At 39.8% G+C, this 19,211-nt stretch overlaps 1 protein-coding gene across 1 annotated transcript in view; it reads left to right on the top strand.

Moving 5' to 3' along the window:
- The window catches only part of MRC1 (mannose receptor C-type 1), a 102,324-nt gene that overhangs the window by 18,984 nt on the left and 64,129 nt on the right, over positions 1-19,211 (top strand). Inside the window, exons 4-6 of the mRNA XM_031015656.3 lie at positions 5,537-5,701; positions 12,567-12,680; positions 17,160-17,306. Coding sequence (XP_030871516.1) covers positions 5,537-5,701; positions 12,567-12,680; positions 17,160-17,306 — 426 coding nt within the window. The remainder of the gene's footprint in view (positions 1-5,536; positions 5,702-12,566; positions 12,681-17,159; positions 17,307-19,211) is intronic.

Genomic DNA, 19,211 nt, shown 5'->3' on the forward strand with positions numbered 1-19,211 from the left:
GCAAGCTCCGCCTCCTGGGTTCACGCCGTTCTCCTGCCTCAGCCTCCTGAGTAGCTGGGACTACAGGCGCCCGCCATCACGCCCGGCTAATTTTTTGTATTTTTAGTAGAGATGGGGTTTCACTGTGTTAGCCAGGATGGTCTCGATCTCCTAACCTCGTGATCCACCCACCTTGGCCTCCCAAAGTGTTGGGATTACAGGCATGAGCCACCGCGCCCGGCCATGACCTCTTTATTTTTACCAACTATCAGTTACTCAGCGAAAATTATCCTGTACACAATATAATCTATACTTAACACTGGAGGTAGGTAGGCATGCTATTATTCCCTCATCTCTGAAATGCCTTACCTTTATGAAACCATAGATCAAAAACAGAATTCAAAGGAAGCCACAAGCATGTGGTTTGATGGAGAAGGACGTGAAGGTCCTGAATTTTGTGTCAGTGTCATCAAAAGGGTTCTTCACAGTGAAAATGATAGTCAGGATACTCTTCTTACGTTTAAATTAAGAAGGGTGCCATTTAGTTTCACACAGCTAGAAATCAATGGAACTGGGTAATTTATATGCTTGAAGTTTTCTTAAAAATGAAAATTCAGGTTTTATTGCAAGGATGCAAAATAAGCAGTATTGCATTATCTTAGTGGGAAAGCACCAGAACAGATGAATTCTTGGTGTTCTTCCATGCTTAAAAATCTGTAGGCAAAAAGTGAAGCAGATTTTAGGTGGCGTGGAGGAGGGCGTCATGTTGCAAGGCAGAGCTGGGACTGAGGAAAGAGGAAAAGGAAACATTCCTCTTTGCTTCACGTTCCCCATCACCAGACACCCTCCTCCTGATGCTGGCTCCACCCTTCCCAAACTTCTTACCCCCGACCTCTCACCTGCTACTTTAGACCAGATCAGAGTAGCTCTTGTTTCCTGGTTATCACGCAGAACTCTTTCTCCTGCTGCCCTGCAAAGGGACTGGGCAGAGCAAAGAGCATTCGATATGGTCTGGGATGATGGTGACACCACCTGAGTAACAATAGAATCACGACTATCACAACTCAACTTTCCAGACCACAAATCCACACATAATCACACTATTTCAAGCATTATTGTAAAACAGAACAACTTAAAAAATATCTGAATTTGACGAACAAAAGCCAGAATTCTAAGAATTGTACTTATTTATCTCTCTGGATTTATAATCCCGAATTATCGCACTAAAAGTAAATTTAATTTCTGAGCCCCATATACTATTGTAGTTGTCTTTAGAGTGCAGTCTCTCCAATCCGAATGAATACTCACAAAAGCCCATAGGCTTTCTGCTCATAGCGACACTGCTGCCTCGGTCTTAACTGAGGTAGTTCTCTTTGTCTCTCTTATGTCAATCTTTAGAAAGACATTTGATTTCCATTCAAGGTTTTTAGATGTCGAATTTTTGTATTTGAAGTATTTTTGTCTGAAACACGTTGAGCAATTTTTTTCTAAGATAAAGCAATACTTGGTTTTCAAATGATTGAAAGTGTCTTTCTCCTTTACTTAATAGGAATGATATTTTCTTAATCTGTTTCATGGACTTTCTTAAGGGTATATATTTCATGGGTCCAACTGTAGCATCCTCCACATCCTTTGAAATTGACAAAGGAGTTAGATGAATGTGTGATTTCATGAATGAAATGTGGAGGACAAGTGGTAAGTTACTAATCACAAAGAAAACTCACAATCTTGGAAATCCTTGGATGTGTGTTGGAGACGTATCTTGAGTTTGTTCAGTGGAATAATTTTTTAGTCTTATTACTTGTATTTATGCCTTCACTGTCAAATTATATATTTTTTTCCTGTTAAATGTAAAATAATCATAGAAAATAAGTTGATTTGGTTTCAATATGCATTAAAATTTTAAAGCACGTTTTGTACATTTAATATCTTTCTTACAGGGCTTTATAGTCTTCCAGTCTGTTTCATTTTGTGTTCCTTTCAAAAGAGATTTTATTGTATTTATTTATTTATTTATCTATTTTTGAGACAGGGTCTCACTCTGTCGTCCAGACTGGAGTGCATTAGCATGATCTCGGCTCACCACAACCTCTGCCTCCCAGGCTCAAGTGATTCTCCTGCCTCAGCCTCCTGAGTAGCTGGGATTACAGGCACCCACCATCACGCCTGGCTAGTTTTTGTATTTTGAGTAGAGAAGGGGTTTCACCATGTTGCCCAGGCTGGTCTCGAACTCCTGACCTCAAATGATCCACCCACCTCGGCCTCCCAAAGTGTTGGGATTACAGGTGTCAGCCACCGTACCTGGACGAGCATTTTATTTTATATCAGCCTTAAAACTGGCAGGTTTTATACAGGAGGATGAGGAACCAGTTATTAACCTAGTAACACTTAATAGATGCTCTCCGTTGTCTGTTGCATTGTTTATTGTAATGCTTTCCTTCCATGTAGACATTTATTTTCAAGTATCATGAGAACAGGCAAAGGAAAATTCTTGGTTCTCTCAATTCTCTGTAGCAAGTTTAGCTTCCAGCATCAGTTGTGTTGGTTTACTGTGGGAATTTGAGCTCCTTGGGGAGACAGTATGCAATCAGCAAACCTAAACATTAATTGAGAAATATGTTTAAATGCCTTGGTTTAAAATGTACTTTCTTTAAGTGAAAGGTCAATTGCGTCTCCTTCTTACGTCATTTATGTCACTTGCCTCCATTCCTAGGTTTAAAAAAAACAACAAAACCCTTTTTTATGTCTCACATTTTCTACTATATATATATATTTTTTTGGAGACGGAGTGTTGCTCTGTCACTGAGGCTGGAGTGCAGTGGCATGATCTCGGCTCACTGCAACCTCTGCCTCCCGGGTTCAAGTGATTCTCCTGCCTCAGCCTCCTGAGTAGCTGGGATTACAGGCACGTGCCACCATACCTGGCTAATTTTTTTTTTTGTATTTTTAGTAGAGACGGAGTTTCACCATGTTGGTCAGGCTGATCGCGAACTCCTAACCTCGTGATCCGCCCACCTCAGACTCCAAAGTGCTGGGATTGCAGTCGTGAGCCATGGCGCCCGCATTTTCTACCATATTATAAAGAAAACCTTCCTCCAGTTGTCTAAAACGAGTTGTTTAAAACATCTCTATCTTCAAATATACCCCAAATTAGTCTTATTTGAATGGTCTCACTGACATACACATGAAACTAGCAACACCTCAGATCATTATAATTTAAATTTAGCATTACTGATTCAAATTTATTTTTATATAAGCATAAAATGATTTTGTAGTTAAAGCACCTTAAAAATTTGTATGCTGTTGCCTGAATCAAATTTTGATATGTTTTCTTCCTCTTAGATATGTCATGGGACCACAAGTTTCATATCATGGTGTGTGGTTTGCATATTACAAAAAGGTCTATGATCGCTTCCTCATCAGATATAAAGGGCAATTAGATACAGTTAAGAGTTACAAGAGTGTAGGCTATGTGCTTATGGAAAATTGCCTAATTTCTTAGTAAATTGAGTATTTCTCAGAACATTTTCAGAGAAGTCATATAATACTTCCTTTTTTCCTTACAAATAAATGAAAAGATTATTACTTCACATGGCTTGTAAGCAGAATTTTATATTATTAAAAAGAAAAAAGAAATATTCACTACATGAAGCATGCCAAAATATTTCATTTGTTTACTAGCTTCGCAAACATCATATATGTGAAAGACTATCAATAATATTTATCTGTATATCACTGGCTGCTTATAGAGTACAATCAGGTTTATGGAATTTATTAGGAATCATAAAATAGCAAAGGAAGAAATCAGCTTGTGATTTTTTACTCTTTGGAATGAAAAAGTTACAAGCAACATTTGCTATTGCTAAGCGCTCCACCTGTATTAAATATATTCTAGCAATGAGAAAACGAGACTTGAAAAGTTAATAATTTATCTGAAGTCAAGTCTCCAGTGAGCGATAGGACCTCAGGTGCAGGCCCAGGCCAGTCTGTCTGCAGGAGTCCGTGACCTTCCCTGCTGACAACCTTATGCTTCCAGAAGGACCAAACTAGAATGTGCAGGCAAAGGCAAAATATCCACCTGCTGAGAAGATGTACGTTTATTTTCTTTGCTTCCCCTGCCTTACTTTACTAGATCAAGGAATTTGGGCTGGTATCCTTTCTTTTAAAACATGTTTTATTCACTTTGGGAGGCCGAGGCGGGTGGATCACAAGGTCAGGAGATCGAGACCATCCTGGCTAACACGGTGAAACCCCGTCTCTACTAAAAATACAAAAAAAATTAGCCGGGCGTGGCGGCGTGTGCCTGTCGTCCCAGCTGCTGGGGAGGCTGAGGCAGGAGAATGGCGTGAACCCGGGAGGCGGAGCTTGCAGTGAGCCGAGATTGCACCACTGCACTCCAGCCTGGGCGACAGAGCGAGACTCTGTCTCAAACAAAACAAAACAAACAAAAAAAGTTTTATTTTTATTTATTTATTTTTTGAGACGGAGTCTCACTCTGTCTCCCAGGCTGGAGTGCAGTGACGCGATCTCGGCTCACTGCAATCTCCTCCTCCCGGGTTCACGCCATTCTCCTGCCTCAGCCTCCCGAGTAGCTGGGACTACAGGCGCCCGCCACCACGCCCGGCTAATTTTTTTTGTATTTTTAATAGAGATGGGGTTTCACTGTGTTAGCCAAGATGATCTCCATCTCCTGACCTCGTGATCCGTCCGCCTCGGCCTCCCAAAGTGCTGGGATTACAGGCGTGAGCGGCTGTGCCCGGCTATTTTTATTTTTATATATGTAGGGGGTATATGTGCAGATGTCTTGCATGCATATATTGCATCATGGCAAAGTCTGGGTACCCGAACTGTGAACATTGTACCCAATAGATAATTTTTGAATCCTCACCCTCCCACCCTCCCACCTTTTGTAGTATCCAAGGTCTATTGTCTTTATATTTGTCTCACTTCCCAACTCAAATAATCCCGAAAGGGAAATCGTGCCTGCGTTTCTTTCTTTAGGCATGTGGAAAAGACTGGATGTAGCTGATCCTTTGAAACCTCATCCCCTACCTCCTATTTCATTTCAGGAGTAAAGAAAATCTCAAAGTCACCTTAAAAACAAGTAAAACAGTCCGGCCATAGTAGCTCACCTTTGTAATGCCAGCACTTTGGGAAGCTGAGGCAGGAGAATGGCTTGAGAACAGGAGTTTTAGACTAGCCTGGGCCACATAGAGAGACTACATTTCTGCAAAAAGTTAAAAAGTTAGCCAGGCATGGTGGTGCATGCCTGGAGTCCCAGCTACTCGGTAAACTGAGGTGCGAAGATTGTTTAACCTCAAGAGTTGGAGAGTACAGTGAGCCAGAATCACAGCACTGCACTCCAGCCTGGGCAACAGAGCAAGACTCTGTCTCAAAAAAAAAAAAAAAAAAAAAAAAGGTAGAAAGGGGGAAAAAAAAGAAAGGAAAGAAAGAAAGTGCTTCAGGCAAAAATGCTCCTAGGTGGTTTAAATAATACTATTCACTGAAACTGTTTTCTATGCATAATGAACCAAATTCCATCTGATTTCTTTCACAGTTGAGGGCAGTGAAAGCTTATGGAACAAAGACCCGCTGACCAGCATTTCCTACCAGATAAACTCCAAATCCGCTTTAACGTGGCACCAGGCGAGGAAAAGCTGCCAACAACAGAACGCTGAGCTCCTGAGCATCACAGAGATACATGAGCAAACATACCTGACAGGTAATGATATGAAAAGAAAAGTCGCAAGTAAAATCATGACTGCTTTATTTTTATATAATTTAACTTAGAAGTCAACAGCACAAGTGTTTATAGATGTTATGACAGAAGCAATTCTTAAGCAGTTTATGCGGATGTCATGACAAATCTGTACTCTGAAAATGACACCAGGGATGGCAAATAGCTCTCATTTCCTGAGCCAACTATTGGTTTTAAGAGTCTCTAGAGCCAGTGCTAAGAAGGATTCTGAGGGCTAATCTAGAATCAGAGTAAAAGATGCCACAATCGATTAATGATGTCGTTCTTGGACGCAAGGCGGTGGAACAATCCTGGTCAAGTATCCATCATCCAGGTCTAACCTGAAGCCACAGGTCTTTCATTAGCCTCAAAGAGGTCAAAATGATAAATTAAAAGACTGCTACCACTGGCAGAGACAAGTCAGAGGCTGCTTTGAAACCCTGAAACCCTGAGTTCTTTTAGCCTCCTGTCCCTCGAACCCCCAGGCTCTACCGGTTTTCAGGTTTTATTGATACTCTTTCCACAATGTGTTTGGTTTTGTTGTTGTTTTGTGTTGTGTTGTTTTGTTTTGTTTTGAGACGGAGTTTCCCTCTTGTAGCCCAGACTGGAGTGCAATGATGCAATCTCGGCTCACTGTAACCGCCACCTCCCGGGTTCACGTGATTCTCCTGCCTTAGCCTCCCAAGTAGCTGGGATTACAGGTGCTTGCCACCATGCCCAGCTAATTTTTTGTATTTTTGGTAGAGACAGGGTTTCACTACGTTGGACAGGCTGGTCATGAACTCCTGGCCTCAGGTGATCCACCTGCCTTGGCCTCGCAAAGTGCTGGGATTACAGGCGTGAGCCACCGTGCCTGGCCAATGTGTTTTTTTTAAAACATCTGTTTTTAAAATATCTGTTTTTATTAGATTGTGAAGACTAAAAGGGCTAACGTTTGCTTGAGAAGAGAGTATCCGTTTTAACTTCTAAAATATACACTTGGGGAAACAGAGAGATTAGGATCAGAAATTAGTGTGGGAGCAAAAGCATCCCCGATTTCTTGCCCCCAAAATCTCCTCCCTCCAGTTTTTCTGGACACGGCTATAATAATATTAGTCTGTCTCTGCTCCTATGACTGCCATGTTCAAAAAACCCCTTGTGGCTTCTCATTTCCCATCAAATAATTAACAAAATACATTTTGCCTGACATTCAAGATTGCCACCTGCCGAACATCTGTACTATTCCCGGTCTTGCATTTTGCGGTCCCAAGAAAAGAAAAGTCAGTCTTGGATTCCTTGTTTTTCCTCATCCATTCTCACCCTCACATCTTTTCCCATGTCATTTCTTTTGCCTGGAATTCTCACAATTGTATACAGTTGAAATGCAGTTCTATTTCCATCTGCATTTCTCTTATTTGCTTATTACCACTTTTATTAGTATAATAGCTACTTACACATATGTCCTGCTTCCTTGACAACACTATAAATACATTAATTTGTTATTATTTATTTACTTATTCATTCATTCCCAAGATATCTGGTACCCATGTGCCAGGCTTTGTGCTAGGTCCTGGGGACATCAAAGCTGACCCTGTCTTGTCCACATGCAGCTTAAAGTCCAATGGGAAGAAACAGATGTAAACAAGAAAACAAACAAACAAATAGGTTCCAATTATAATAAGTCCTGCATGGAAAGCAAACTGAAGGCCATGTGGAGATCGCGTCAGAGGGGGAAATAGCTGAAAACGGGGAATGTCTTGTGAATATTTATGCCCCCTCTTCCCCCAAGGAGGTTCACACGGAGCCTTCCAAGGAAGGGTCTCACCAAACATTTGCTGACTGACATGTTAACATGCAACTAAATAAAAATACTTAGAAATGCAGTCTCCTGTTTGGAAAACTAGACAGTTCATGGCAAGAAGACAGTAAATGCAGTGGTGCTTCTGTGTGAAGTGGCTTCTTCATCACCTTGGAATTCTGTTAAAGTGATGATGCCTGGGCTGAGAGCCCGAAGACTCTAGATCAGTAGGTGTGACACAGGGCACAAGAATCTGCCTTTTGTCAAACTCCCGGGTGATTCTGGGGCAGCTGGTTGAAAGACCATGTCTGGCAAAACACTGTGTTAGTTCCTGCTGTGTCCAGGTGCTACCACCAGGCAGCAGAGCAGAGGGGCTGAGAGCAAAGATTCTGGAGCCAGACCGCCTAGGTCCCAGCTCTGTGAAACTGGGGGAGCTTGTGGGGATTTCCTGAGGCACCTGTGCTTTGGTGACCTTGTCTGTTAAAAGAGCTAATGTGTGTGAGCCAATACAAGGGCAAGAGCACACTCCCTACCTTGCCTCATTTCTTAGCACCTACCTTTTTCCAGCTATTTTCAGATGACACCCGTCACCAACCAGGACACATCTCTCCTATAAGTTATTATTAAGGAGACCGAGGATAGAAAAGCAATATGATGTCACTGTGGATTCATAATCTTAGAGATAGGGTTCTTCCTCTGTCTGCTCAATTATTCTGTTTTGCATTGGCCTTTGGGACCCTTCTAATAGTGGAACAGAAAGGATCAGAGTGATTCATATTTACAACCATGCACAAAAATAAGGAGGAAGAGGAGAAAGTACAGAATAGACAAAAGTAAATTTATGTAGATGATTAAGGAATAGAAAAGATGATTCGAGGCAGTCTTGTGGTTATTTGGGCAGACTTGCAGGCACGAGAGAAAATGTATCAGAAGTGGTCTGGGCACAGTGGCTCACCCTTGTATTCCCACCACTTTGGGAGGCCGAGGTGGGTGGATCACCTGAGGTCAGGAGTTTGAGACCTGCTTGGCCAACATGGTGAAATCCCATCTCTACTAAAAATACAAAAAATCAGCTGGGCACGGTGGCAGGCTCCTGTAATCCCAGCTACTCGGGAGGCTGAGGTAGGAGAATGGCTTGAACCTGGGAGGTGGAGGTTGCAGTGAGTCGAGATCGCACCATTGCACTCCAGCCTGGGCAACAAGAGTGAAACTCGTCTCAAAAATAAGTAAATAAAAAAAAATTAAAAAAAAAGGAAAGAAAATATATCAGAGGTGCAGAGGTGAAATGGTTTCAGTTGGTGTGTTTTTGGTTTTTGTGTTTGAATTTATTTGTGGGGTGTGTTATCTCTTGGAAGCCTGGGGACAGAGCACAGGTTACTTTGTGCGCTCTCCACCAGCTACAGAGAAGGAGCAAGTGATCTGAGCGGACAGCGGCTTTGCCCAAGCACAGACTCATTTCCTGGTTCCCGGACTCTGCTATCGGACTCGGGCTGCAGGAAATGCTTCCCTAATCAGCAAGCGCTTTTCTTGTGTCTATCAGGACAGCAAACAAGCCCCAGGAGATCCAGAGGCTGGGTTCACCTCAGATACTTACTTGAATCTTATCCAAGCCTCCGGAATTTCAGTCAGCAAATTTTCACTGGCATCTGGATAAGAATGGCATCTCTAACAAGATTTGTAGTACTTCCTGCCTTTCTTTAAGTAAAAAATGTCAGGCATTAGGACAAGAAAAAGTCTGACAGGGAATTTAAAAAATAGGGGAAAGATATTCCCTCCCCATTGTTTATTTGAAAGAAAGGGATGACACTCAGTGTTGATTGAGATATATTGGGGAATAATCTAGAAAACAGTGGTGTGAGTGTGTAATTGCGATCCACTCTATTTTGGAAAATATGCCATTAAAATGAAAAAACAACCTACAAAATATTTACACTTTTAAAATAAGTTTTCTTTTATGTGAGGGTTTTGAAAAGTCAGTATCTTTTTATTTTATTTTATTTTATTTATTATTATTATTTTTTTGAGACAGAGTCTCACTCTGTCGCCCAGGCTGGAGTGCAGTGGCACCAGGACTTAAGTGATTCTTGTGCCTCAGCCCCATGAGTAGCTGGGGCTACAGGCATGTGCCACCAAGCCTGGCTAATTTTTTGTATTTTAGTAGACGCAGGGTTTCACCATGTTGCCCAGGATGGTTTTGAACTCCTGAGCTCAGCTGATCCACCAGCCTCAGCCTACCAAAGTGCTGGGATTACAGGCGTGAGCCACCATGCTCGGCCAGTCAGTATCATTTTTTAAAAATGTAGAACCTGGTTTGATGACTCTAATTAAATTGTCTGCCAATTACTGAAGAGCTACTACGTACTAGATTCTGGGCTTTAGTTCTAAAGCCCATAGCAACCTCATGAATGAATATTATTAGCCCCACTGTATAGATGAGATAACAGACTAGGAGGGAGAAGTTAGGAAACTTGCTTAATGCCTCCTGTTTAGAAAATAGCTGAACTGGAATTCAGCCCTGTCTTCCATTTCACCCTGCCTGTGTCTTACGCACAGAACACCCGGGAATCCGCTGGTTCCCAAAGCACTGATGAGAACCCTTAATTTTGTCAACATTTCCTGGCTCCAGTAAATGTATTCCAGATTGGTGGTGATCTGATTTCATATTATCTGCCAGGTGAAATGTTTCTGCCCGGCAACACGTTTGCATACTACCCACAGCTGTTTTATCGTCTTCCCTTCTGTTTCTACCCCGAAAAATGTTGGGACGCTCTATGGAGTCTCTGAGTCCTGAATCAGATTTATGGCTCCATATGTGCAGGATGAGGATTTACAGAACTGAAATAAGATATAGGAAGTGAAATTTGGCTTGTTTCCCCGATGGTTTTTACCAGTTTCCTTTGGTACTGCCTGAAAAACACATTGGACCTCAATTAAAAAAAAAAAAAAAGAAAGTAAAAAAAAACAGTGTAATATTGGACATTTGTGTAACTTCTATTACATCTAAGTTCAAAAGTTGGTATATAACCATTTCAGACAATATATGCAGAAAAGTTACACCTTGAGCATGTGAGGCTGGGCGCAGTGGCTCACGCCTGTAATCCCAGAGCCTTGGGAGGCTGAGGTGGGAGGATTGTTAGAGTTCAGGAGTTCGAGATCAGCCTGGGCACTATAGTAAGACCCCAACTGTACAAAAAAAATTTCTGGTTTGAGTTGGTGTCTGGAAACAAAACAAACAACAAAAATTTAGCATGTGGAATTGTTGCTTTGTGCAGCAATACTAAAATTTTTGGTCTGCTCTTTTATAAAATTACAAAAGCATGTTAGAGAAAATTATTTGTGGACAACACTCATCTGCTTTAAGAGATATATTTTAACCCAAGCTTTGAATTTTGCTTCTAAGTCACACCTTTTGCCAACCTTAATATGAAGCTATTGATAATAATAATAATAATGGTAATAATAACAGTAGTAACATATTTATGGGGCATATACCATATGTCAGGCCTTGTTTTAAAAAGTATTAACTAATTCAGTTCTTCAAGACAAGTTTGTAAGTACTTAGAGCTGGTAAAAAATGTCAAAAGGTAATTCTCTTAAAGAGCTATTATCATTTCTCATCATGCCAAACATAGTAATTTAGTTACGCAGTCTCAATATCTACTTCAATTCTTCTTTAATCAGAGAATTATTTATAATTTTTAAAACTTAAATACACTTATTTTCTTAATTAAGTTTTTTTAAAATCCCAGAGTAAATTGGTTTTGGGAATAGCTAGTATTAAAATGCTACTTTTAGGAGCATGTCCTGTAGAATACATCTGTGCAAGTAGAAAGATAATTATATTCAAGTTAGTACAACTTTAAAGAATTTGTGAAAATTCTTTTAAAGAATTTTTTTAAAGGTTGTTGAGCACAGTGGTGTGTACCCTGTAGTCCCAGCTACTTAGGAGACTGAGGTAGGAGGAACGCTTGGACCCAGGAGTTGGAGAGCAACCTGAGCCCCATAGTGAGACTCCATCTCTAAAAAATAAAAATACATTTAAAAAATGTTTTTAAAAGCCAAAGGATAGTTTTTATTTTAATTAATTGCTTTTGAGCAATTAAAATAACTCAGAACAGAGAATTCTCATTGATGGTTTTAAAAAAGATAGAGGTGGCCGGGTATGGTGGCTCACGCCTGTAATCCCAGCATATTGGGAGTCTGAGGTGGGCGGATCACCTGAGGTCAGGAGTTTGAGACCAGCCTGGCCAACATAGTGAAATGTCATCTCTTCTAAAAATACAAAAAAAAAAAAAATTAGCCAGGCGTGGTGGCGGTCACCTGTAATCCAGCTACTCGAGAGGCTGAGGCAGGAGAATCGCTTGAACCCGAGAGGAGGAGGTTGCAGTGAGTGGAGACTGAGCCACTGAACTCCAGCCTGGGCGACAGTGCGAGACTCCAACTCAAAAAAAAAAAAAAAAAAAGGAGCGGTAATAATAGGTTAGAGTGTTTACCACTGAAGAGCTGAGGTCCGTGTTGTTTCTGGTTTTATGACTTCCACATCAGTCCTAGTACAGAATCTGAAACATTGTAATTTTGATTTCTTCGCTGCTTAAGCAAAGCATCCTTGGTGTTAGCATAAGCACGTCGTGATTAATATTTAATCATCATTTTAACGAAGAAGAGAACTTGACTTTAAAAAATCATAAAATAAAATTCTTAGAATAAGTTTTGAAATATGCAGTGGAGGTAACACCTATTCATATTCACACAGGAAGACTTTACACTATCCTTGAGAAAGTAGATAATAGTCAAGATGATGGGGTTTGAAGCCTCATCAGATCTGGGTTGGAACCTTAAAAATCTTACCAGATTACCTATGCTGCCTCTGCCTCCGTTTCCCCACCTGTCAGTGAAGGTAATAATTTTACTTGCCTTAGGTTGTCAGGAGAATCAAAGGAGATGTGGTAGGCGTGATTATTGTTACTTCCCTCAACTACATTTTGATTCAAGCACTTAATTCTGAATTTAATTTCAACTGTTTTCTGAATGCCAAGTTCTTGTTTGTTTATTTTGCTTTCTTTAAAAATATAGGATTAACCAGTTCCTTGACCTCAGGACTCTGGATTGGACTTAACAGTCTGAGCTTCAACAGCGGTTGGCAGTGGAGTGACCGCAGTCCGTTCCGATATTTGAACTGGTTACCAGGTAGGGTTAAGCCTGTTTGTGTCGAATTAATCCAAATTTAAGTCATCTAGACACCCTGAAGACATTTATTATCTCACCTGTTGATCTCAAAGAGAAGAGTTGGGAGACTTCATCAAATACAGTTCATTTCACCTTGTTTTGAAATCTATGCTAGATTTCCATATACTGAATTGTAAGGTTATACCAGCTTCCTGGGACAGGGATTTGTCTGCCAGGATTCTCACACAAAACAATAAAGGTCTCTGTTTAAAGTTTCAATTCTCAGAGTATCCCTGATGTGTTGGGTATTATATTCAAAAGCAGATGTTGTGGCTACTCTTAAACATGATTTACTAAATATGCTACTTGCATTGTTACTATATACTTGCTGTTGCATTGACTTTGTCAGCATCCTTGAGAGGATTAGCCAACATCTCTTTGTAAAGTTTGACAAGTGGATTGAAATTATTTTGGGTTGGAGAGTTTTTTTATGACTGTACCTTGAGTCATGAGGTATTTGCAATATTGCTGTCCTTGTGACAGTGATTTTAACATCTACATTAACACCCACTTTTCCTGTTTTTGATTTAATAACATTGGCTTAAAAATACTATCTCAGTTACAGCTTATGATATTCCATACTAGCATAAAAATTCATTAGAGGTTTCTTGACAGTAGTTTATAGAAAAACAGAGTTGGGGATGATAAAACCTACAACAGCTTTCTAATTTTTTTAGAGGATAGAAAATGCTGTGAACTAATTATTTCTACATTGTCATAACATAAAAGTAACAGAATATAAAATAAGTTTACATATTGAGCAACTATTTAGAGAAAACAAAAAAAGTTTTTGTTATTCACCAGTACCAACTGGTGTTAGTAGCCACTTGAGGCCTTCTATTGGGTATAAATCCAATCCCCACCCCTCAATCCCACCCCAGTGCCATTTTTTTTTTTTTTTTTTTAGGAAAGAGTGCAATTAATGATTAGTGATGTCTGCCGTGGGTGTGGGAAAGAAGAGAAGTATCATATTGGTCACATCTTTACTTATCAATTCTCCTATGGGCCATACCATTATAATACGGTGTTCTTCAGACAGTCAGACTTCTCTTTTAAAGCCATTGAGTGTTTTTCGCATTTGGCTTAGAAAACTAAACTCTCCATTTTTTTGTTTGTTTGTTTGTTTTTCTTTTTGAGACAGGGTCTCACTCTGTTGCCCAGGCTGGAGTGCAGTGGCGCAGTCTCAGCTCATTGCAACCTCAGCCTTCCTGGCTCAAGTCATTCTTGTGCCTCAGCCTCCCAAGAGGCTGGGATTACAAGCATGCACCACCATGCCTGGCTAATTTTTTTATTTTTTGTAGTGATGGGATTTCCCCACATTGGCCAAGCCAGTCTCGAACTTCTGAACTCAGGTGACGTGGCCTGCCTCAGCCTCCCAGAGTGCTGGGATTACAGGCGTGAGCCACTGCGCCTGGCCAAAATCTCCATTTTCTATATTGGTTTATTGTATTAAAAGAAGAAAAACTTCAATAAAATAACATTTCAAATAGATGCTAAAACACGAGAAAATTTTTAGAGAATATATTTTGGCTTAAATAAATTAGATTTTACTATGAAATTCTAGTTTCAAAGCGTTACTTCAACATATGATGGTCACAGTGCTGTCACTCAAGTCTTGAGCTAATAATCAGTTCTATTTTTTTCTGGAACATGGAAGGTAAAAATTTCTGGAATATGGGAAGACTTACTGCAAGGGAATACATATAAAATATCCTTTTTTGTGGGTGAAAATTTAGGTGTCTGTTACCCATTCAGCCAGATGCAATTAGAGAATACTAGTTGGCCTCAAGCAGATTATTAGACAATAAAACTTATTAGGGGACTAGAATTTATTCTTCTTTGTGTTGCTAAATTTTTATACATATTAGGCAGTCATTTAATTTATTCAATTGGGGGTGATGATTATATTTAACCGCTTGCATCCTACGAGTTCAGGGAGAAAATTTCCGGGTTAACTTTGGGTGAAGTAAAGAATGAAAGTGGAATATGATTAAGAAAGGGAAGTAAGTGCTTTTTAAAATTAAACTTCAATTCCTAAGAAGTAGGTGCAAGATTAAATCACCTTGTGAAATAGTATGAGAGTTTCTTCCAACTAAAATTAAAGATCTTGTGGAAATTAAAAATCTGTTTCATATAAGTTGTTCAGTCAAGCATTCAATTGAATAATTACCAAGTAATGAATCTATTAAAATATATTCACTTTTGAAGTGAGGATATTTTGCATAAATGATGTACAAGTGTGAATTCAAATATATAATAACTATGGTAAACATTAAAACCACTAGCTGATGTCTCAAAGTTGAGAGAGGTATTGTATTGATAAATAAATGTGTAATATGATTTACTAATTAACACATTAATTAATAACTTATAGCTAGAAAATGTATTTTTCTAAAAGTTTCTTTTTAGTGCTGATACCTTATCTGTTAGTTCAGTTATCCTGTTATTTTAGTTACCGTATCAACAAATGTTTAAGATACCTTTATGCTTATTACTAACTTTATGATAACTTTATGCTTATTACTAACTTTAAGATAACTTTGGCCAGGTGCAGTGGCTCACGCCTGTAATACCAGCACTTTGGGAGGCTGAGGCAGGTGGATCCCGAGGTCAGGAGTTCAATACCAGCCTGATCAAGATGGTGAAACCCCGTCTCTACTAAAAATACAAAAATTAGCTGGGCATGGTGTGGGCACTTGTAGTCCCAGCTACTCAGGAGGCTGAGGCAGAGAATTGCTTGAACCCAGGAGGCGGAGGTTGCAGTGAGCTGAGATCACGCCACTGGACTCCAGCCTGAGTGACAGAGCAAAACTCCATCTCAAAAAGAAAAAAAAAAAGATAACTTAATGCTTATTGCTAACCATTATTTTCTTTGTGTGGTAGTTAAACTTTAAAAAAATCATTTAATTACCACACAAAGAATACCACCAAACCTTTAAAAAGGTTATTTAGGTTATTACCTACTCCAGACTTTGTGGAGCAGGTAATATGATTTCCGTCTTGCAGGAAAGGAAGTGACATTCAGGCATAGGTTACATACACATTGGAGGTCACAAAGCATAGTTATTAACAGAATGTGGCTCATTCACCCTGTCTTCAGGTGGAAGGTGAAGCTAGTTTGGGGAGTACTGGTTTTTAAATCATATATTAGAGTAGCAAAACGCATGTGAAATGTATCAATGCCTACATTCATCCCTTTGGCAACGTTGACTTTATCTGGTTCTTTAATCAGTTTCCACTAAGAAATGGATAAGGCATAGCTGCTGAAAGTCTTCTTCAGTAGGCTGAGTTGAAGATATTGAGACAGTTTTAGTTCTGGGAGCACAGCATGCTGCCCTTCTAGCTCTCCCATTAGCTTTTTCTCCTCCATTTATTTTTATTTTTATTTTTTAGACAGTCTCACTCTGTCACCCAGGCTGGAGTGCAGCGGTGTGATCTCCACTCACTGCAACCTCTGCCTCCCAGGTTCAAGCAATTCTCCTGCCTCAGCCTCCCAAGTTGCTGGGATTACAGGTGCCCGCCAGCTCCCCAGCCGATTTTTTTGTATTTTTAGTAGAAATGGGGTTTCATTATGTTGGCCAGGCTGATCTCAAATTCCTGACCTCAGTTGATCCATCTGCCTCAGCCTCCCAAAGTTGCTGGGATTACAGGCGTGAGCCACCGTGCCCTGCCCTAATAATGTTTAATGTGGCAGGTTTGGCACATCATGTATTCTTTCTTTTTAATAAATTCTACTTTTAGATTCAGAGATACATGTACACGGTTGTTACATATCCAGGTAAATTGCATGTTGCTGAGGTTTGGGATATAAATGATCCAGCCCATCAACCAGGTAGTGAGCATAGAACCCAGCAGCTAGTTTTCCAAACTTTGTTACCCTCCATTCCTCCCCCATCTCATAGTCCCCAGTTTCTGTTGTTGCCATCTTTGTGTCCATGAGTACTCCGTATTTAGCTCCCACTTAGAAGTGAGAACATGGCTATTTGGCTTTCTGTTCTGCATTAATTCGCTTAGGATAATGGCCTCTAGTTGCATCCATGTTGCTGCAAAGGACACGATGATTTCATTTTTTTTATGGCGGCATAATCATGCATTCTTTTCATTAGGTATTTCTCTTTGATAATGTAATCCATTGTGACAACTGTTCAAGTTTTAAGGTGTAGCTTTATTAGCTGATAATGGGGGAAAGGGTTGTTTCAAAGAAGTATATTTGCTTTATCAACATTCTAAGTATTGGAATGATCCAACGATGAGAAAACAATAGACACCCATTGTGTCTTTTGCTCTGCAGTCAGTAAATATTTTTTTGTGAATGTGTAGCAAAAGACAGAATGGTGGTCCATTGAATCCCCAGGATGAAGACATGAGGAGATGTGGGAGGGATGCTATCTGCTGGGAATAGCTATAATAGTCCACTTTAACTTTTCCTTTTCCTCGAAGGAAGTCCATCAGCTGAACCTGGAAAAAGCTGTGTGTCACTAAATCCTGGAAAAAATGCTAAATGGGAAAATCTGGAATGTGTTCAGAAACTGGGCTATATTTGCAAAAAGGGCAACACCACTTTAAATTCTTTTGTTATTCCCTCAGGTAAGTGATCTATGGGATCTGAAGTGCCTCAACTATTAGAATTGAAAGATAAGTAACATTACGGCTTAGGTGTAACTGCTGGAATGCCGCCAGAGGTTTTGTGGATAGTTGATGGGGTAAACTTAATGATATTACTGCAATATTTCTGTGTGCTGGTTGCTAGTATTTCCTCAGTGTGCGGCAGTGTCTGGGCATTGTGGAGATCCTCTGACCTAAATAAAAATGTTACCTTCAGAAGCAGTCCTCTGAGGTAGGTGTCATGATTCACATGTTATAGTTGAGGAAAAAGATATTCAGAGGATACAGAAACCTTGCAGACATGGCAAAACCAGAATCCAAGCTAGAAAGTCAACATTTGGAAGGGATGTTTATATTAGGTCCTCACGGCTCTATCTGGGCTTCCATGCTATTCAGTGTAGCGTCTTATACTAAAGTTTTCATAGAATAGAATAAAATATCTAAAAAGTTGTAACTGAATTTTATTTATTTATTGAGACAGAGTCTCGTTCTGTCACCCAGGCTGGAGTACAATGGCACGATCTCAGCTCACTGCAACCTTCGCCTCCTGGGTTCGTGATTCTCCTGCCTCAGCCTCCCGAGTAGTTGGGATTACAGATGTGTGCCATCACGCCCGGCTAATTTTTGTATTTTTAGCAGAGATGGTGTTTCACTGTGTTGGCCAGGCTTGTCTTGAACTCCTGACCTTGGGTGATCTACCCACCTCAGCCTCCCAAAGTGCTGAGATTACAGGCATAAGCCACCGTGCCTGGCCTGTAACTGAATTTTAAATATCGGCTAGACTTCAAGAAAAAAAAAATCAATTGTGTTGTCCCTTACAATTTTATAGGAGAATAAACTACTAAGGCAAGAATTCTTTCTTCCAACTGATGAAAGAGAAACTACATATTTTTATTATTACCTCTTTTTGGAGGGACAGCGAATGCTTTAAATGGTTTAATTTATTTCTGTTTTTCTGCTGGAGGAAACTGACAATGTGGCATTCTTTTTTTTTTTTCCCATTGGCTTTAAAAGCAATTTCATGTATTTTGAAATACGCTTGACATGGCTAGAGATTCAAAAGGTACAACATGATAAATAATAAGGTTTTCCCTACCTCTTACCTGTAACACCCGGTTTATCTTCCTGGAGAATAATTGTTTCTGGGTGTGTATCCTTAGTTATTCTGTGACTATATAAACAAATATGTTTATAATTATTTTTGTTTCATACAAATGGCAGTATACTATAATATGTTTTTATCCTAAGTTTTCCACTTAATAACAGTTTTGGACATCATTGCACGTAGAATATAAACAGCTTCTATGTTTATTTTTATGGCTGTCCAAAAGCTATTGCAGAGACAGCACATATATTTTTTTGACCGATCTCCTGTGTAATGGATTTTTAATTTAATTTACTTCCAATCTTTTATTAATACAAACAGTCCTGAGGTAAATAACTATATACATTCTATGCACATCATTTCATGCATGTGATCATTCCTGGAAGTGGACTTGTTGGATTAGGGAGGAGATGTGTTTGCAATTTTAATTGATATAGATTTGGCCAAGATCCTAAATAGATATAGATGTGGGACCTGGATGTTGGGTTTGATTATCCTTTACAGGCTCTCCATAATGACGGTGGGTATCTTTAGAGAAAGCTCACCATTTTTGCATTTTACCTCTACTATTCCTCCTCTAGGAGAAATGGTGTATTTTTTCCTTTTTGGAAGCCTTCATTACAGTTCTCTTTCTAAGACTTGGAATTTCCATGTTGCCAAAGAGGAGAATAGTTACTTTATAGTTTCTCTGGTACAGCACTCAGAATTCTGTAACTTGGCCTTACTGCTTAACCTGCCGGTGCTGCGATCCTCATGTGTAAAATGGAAATGTTCGTGACTCT

This window comes from Gorilla gorilla, chromosome 8, assembly GCF_029281585.2.
Source record: "Gorilla gorilla gorilla isolate KB3781 chromosome 8, NHGRI_mGorGor1-v2.1_pri, whole genome shotgun sequence".
In the NCBI taxonomy this organism is placed as follows: Eukaryota; Metazoa; Chordata; class Mammalia; order Primates; family Hominidae; genus Gorilla; species Gorilla gorilla.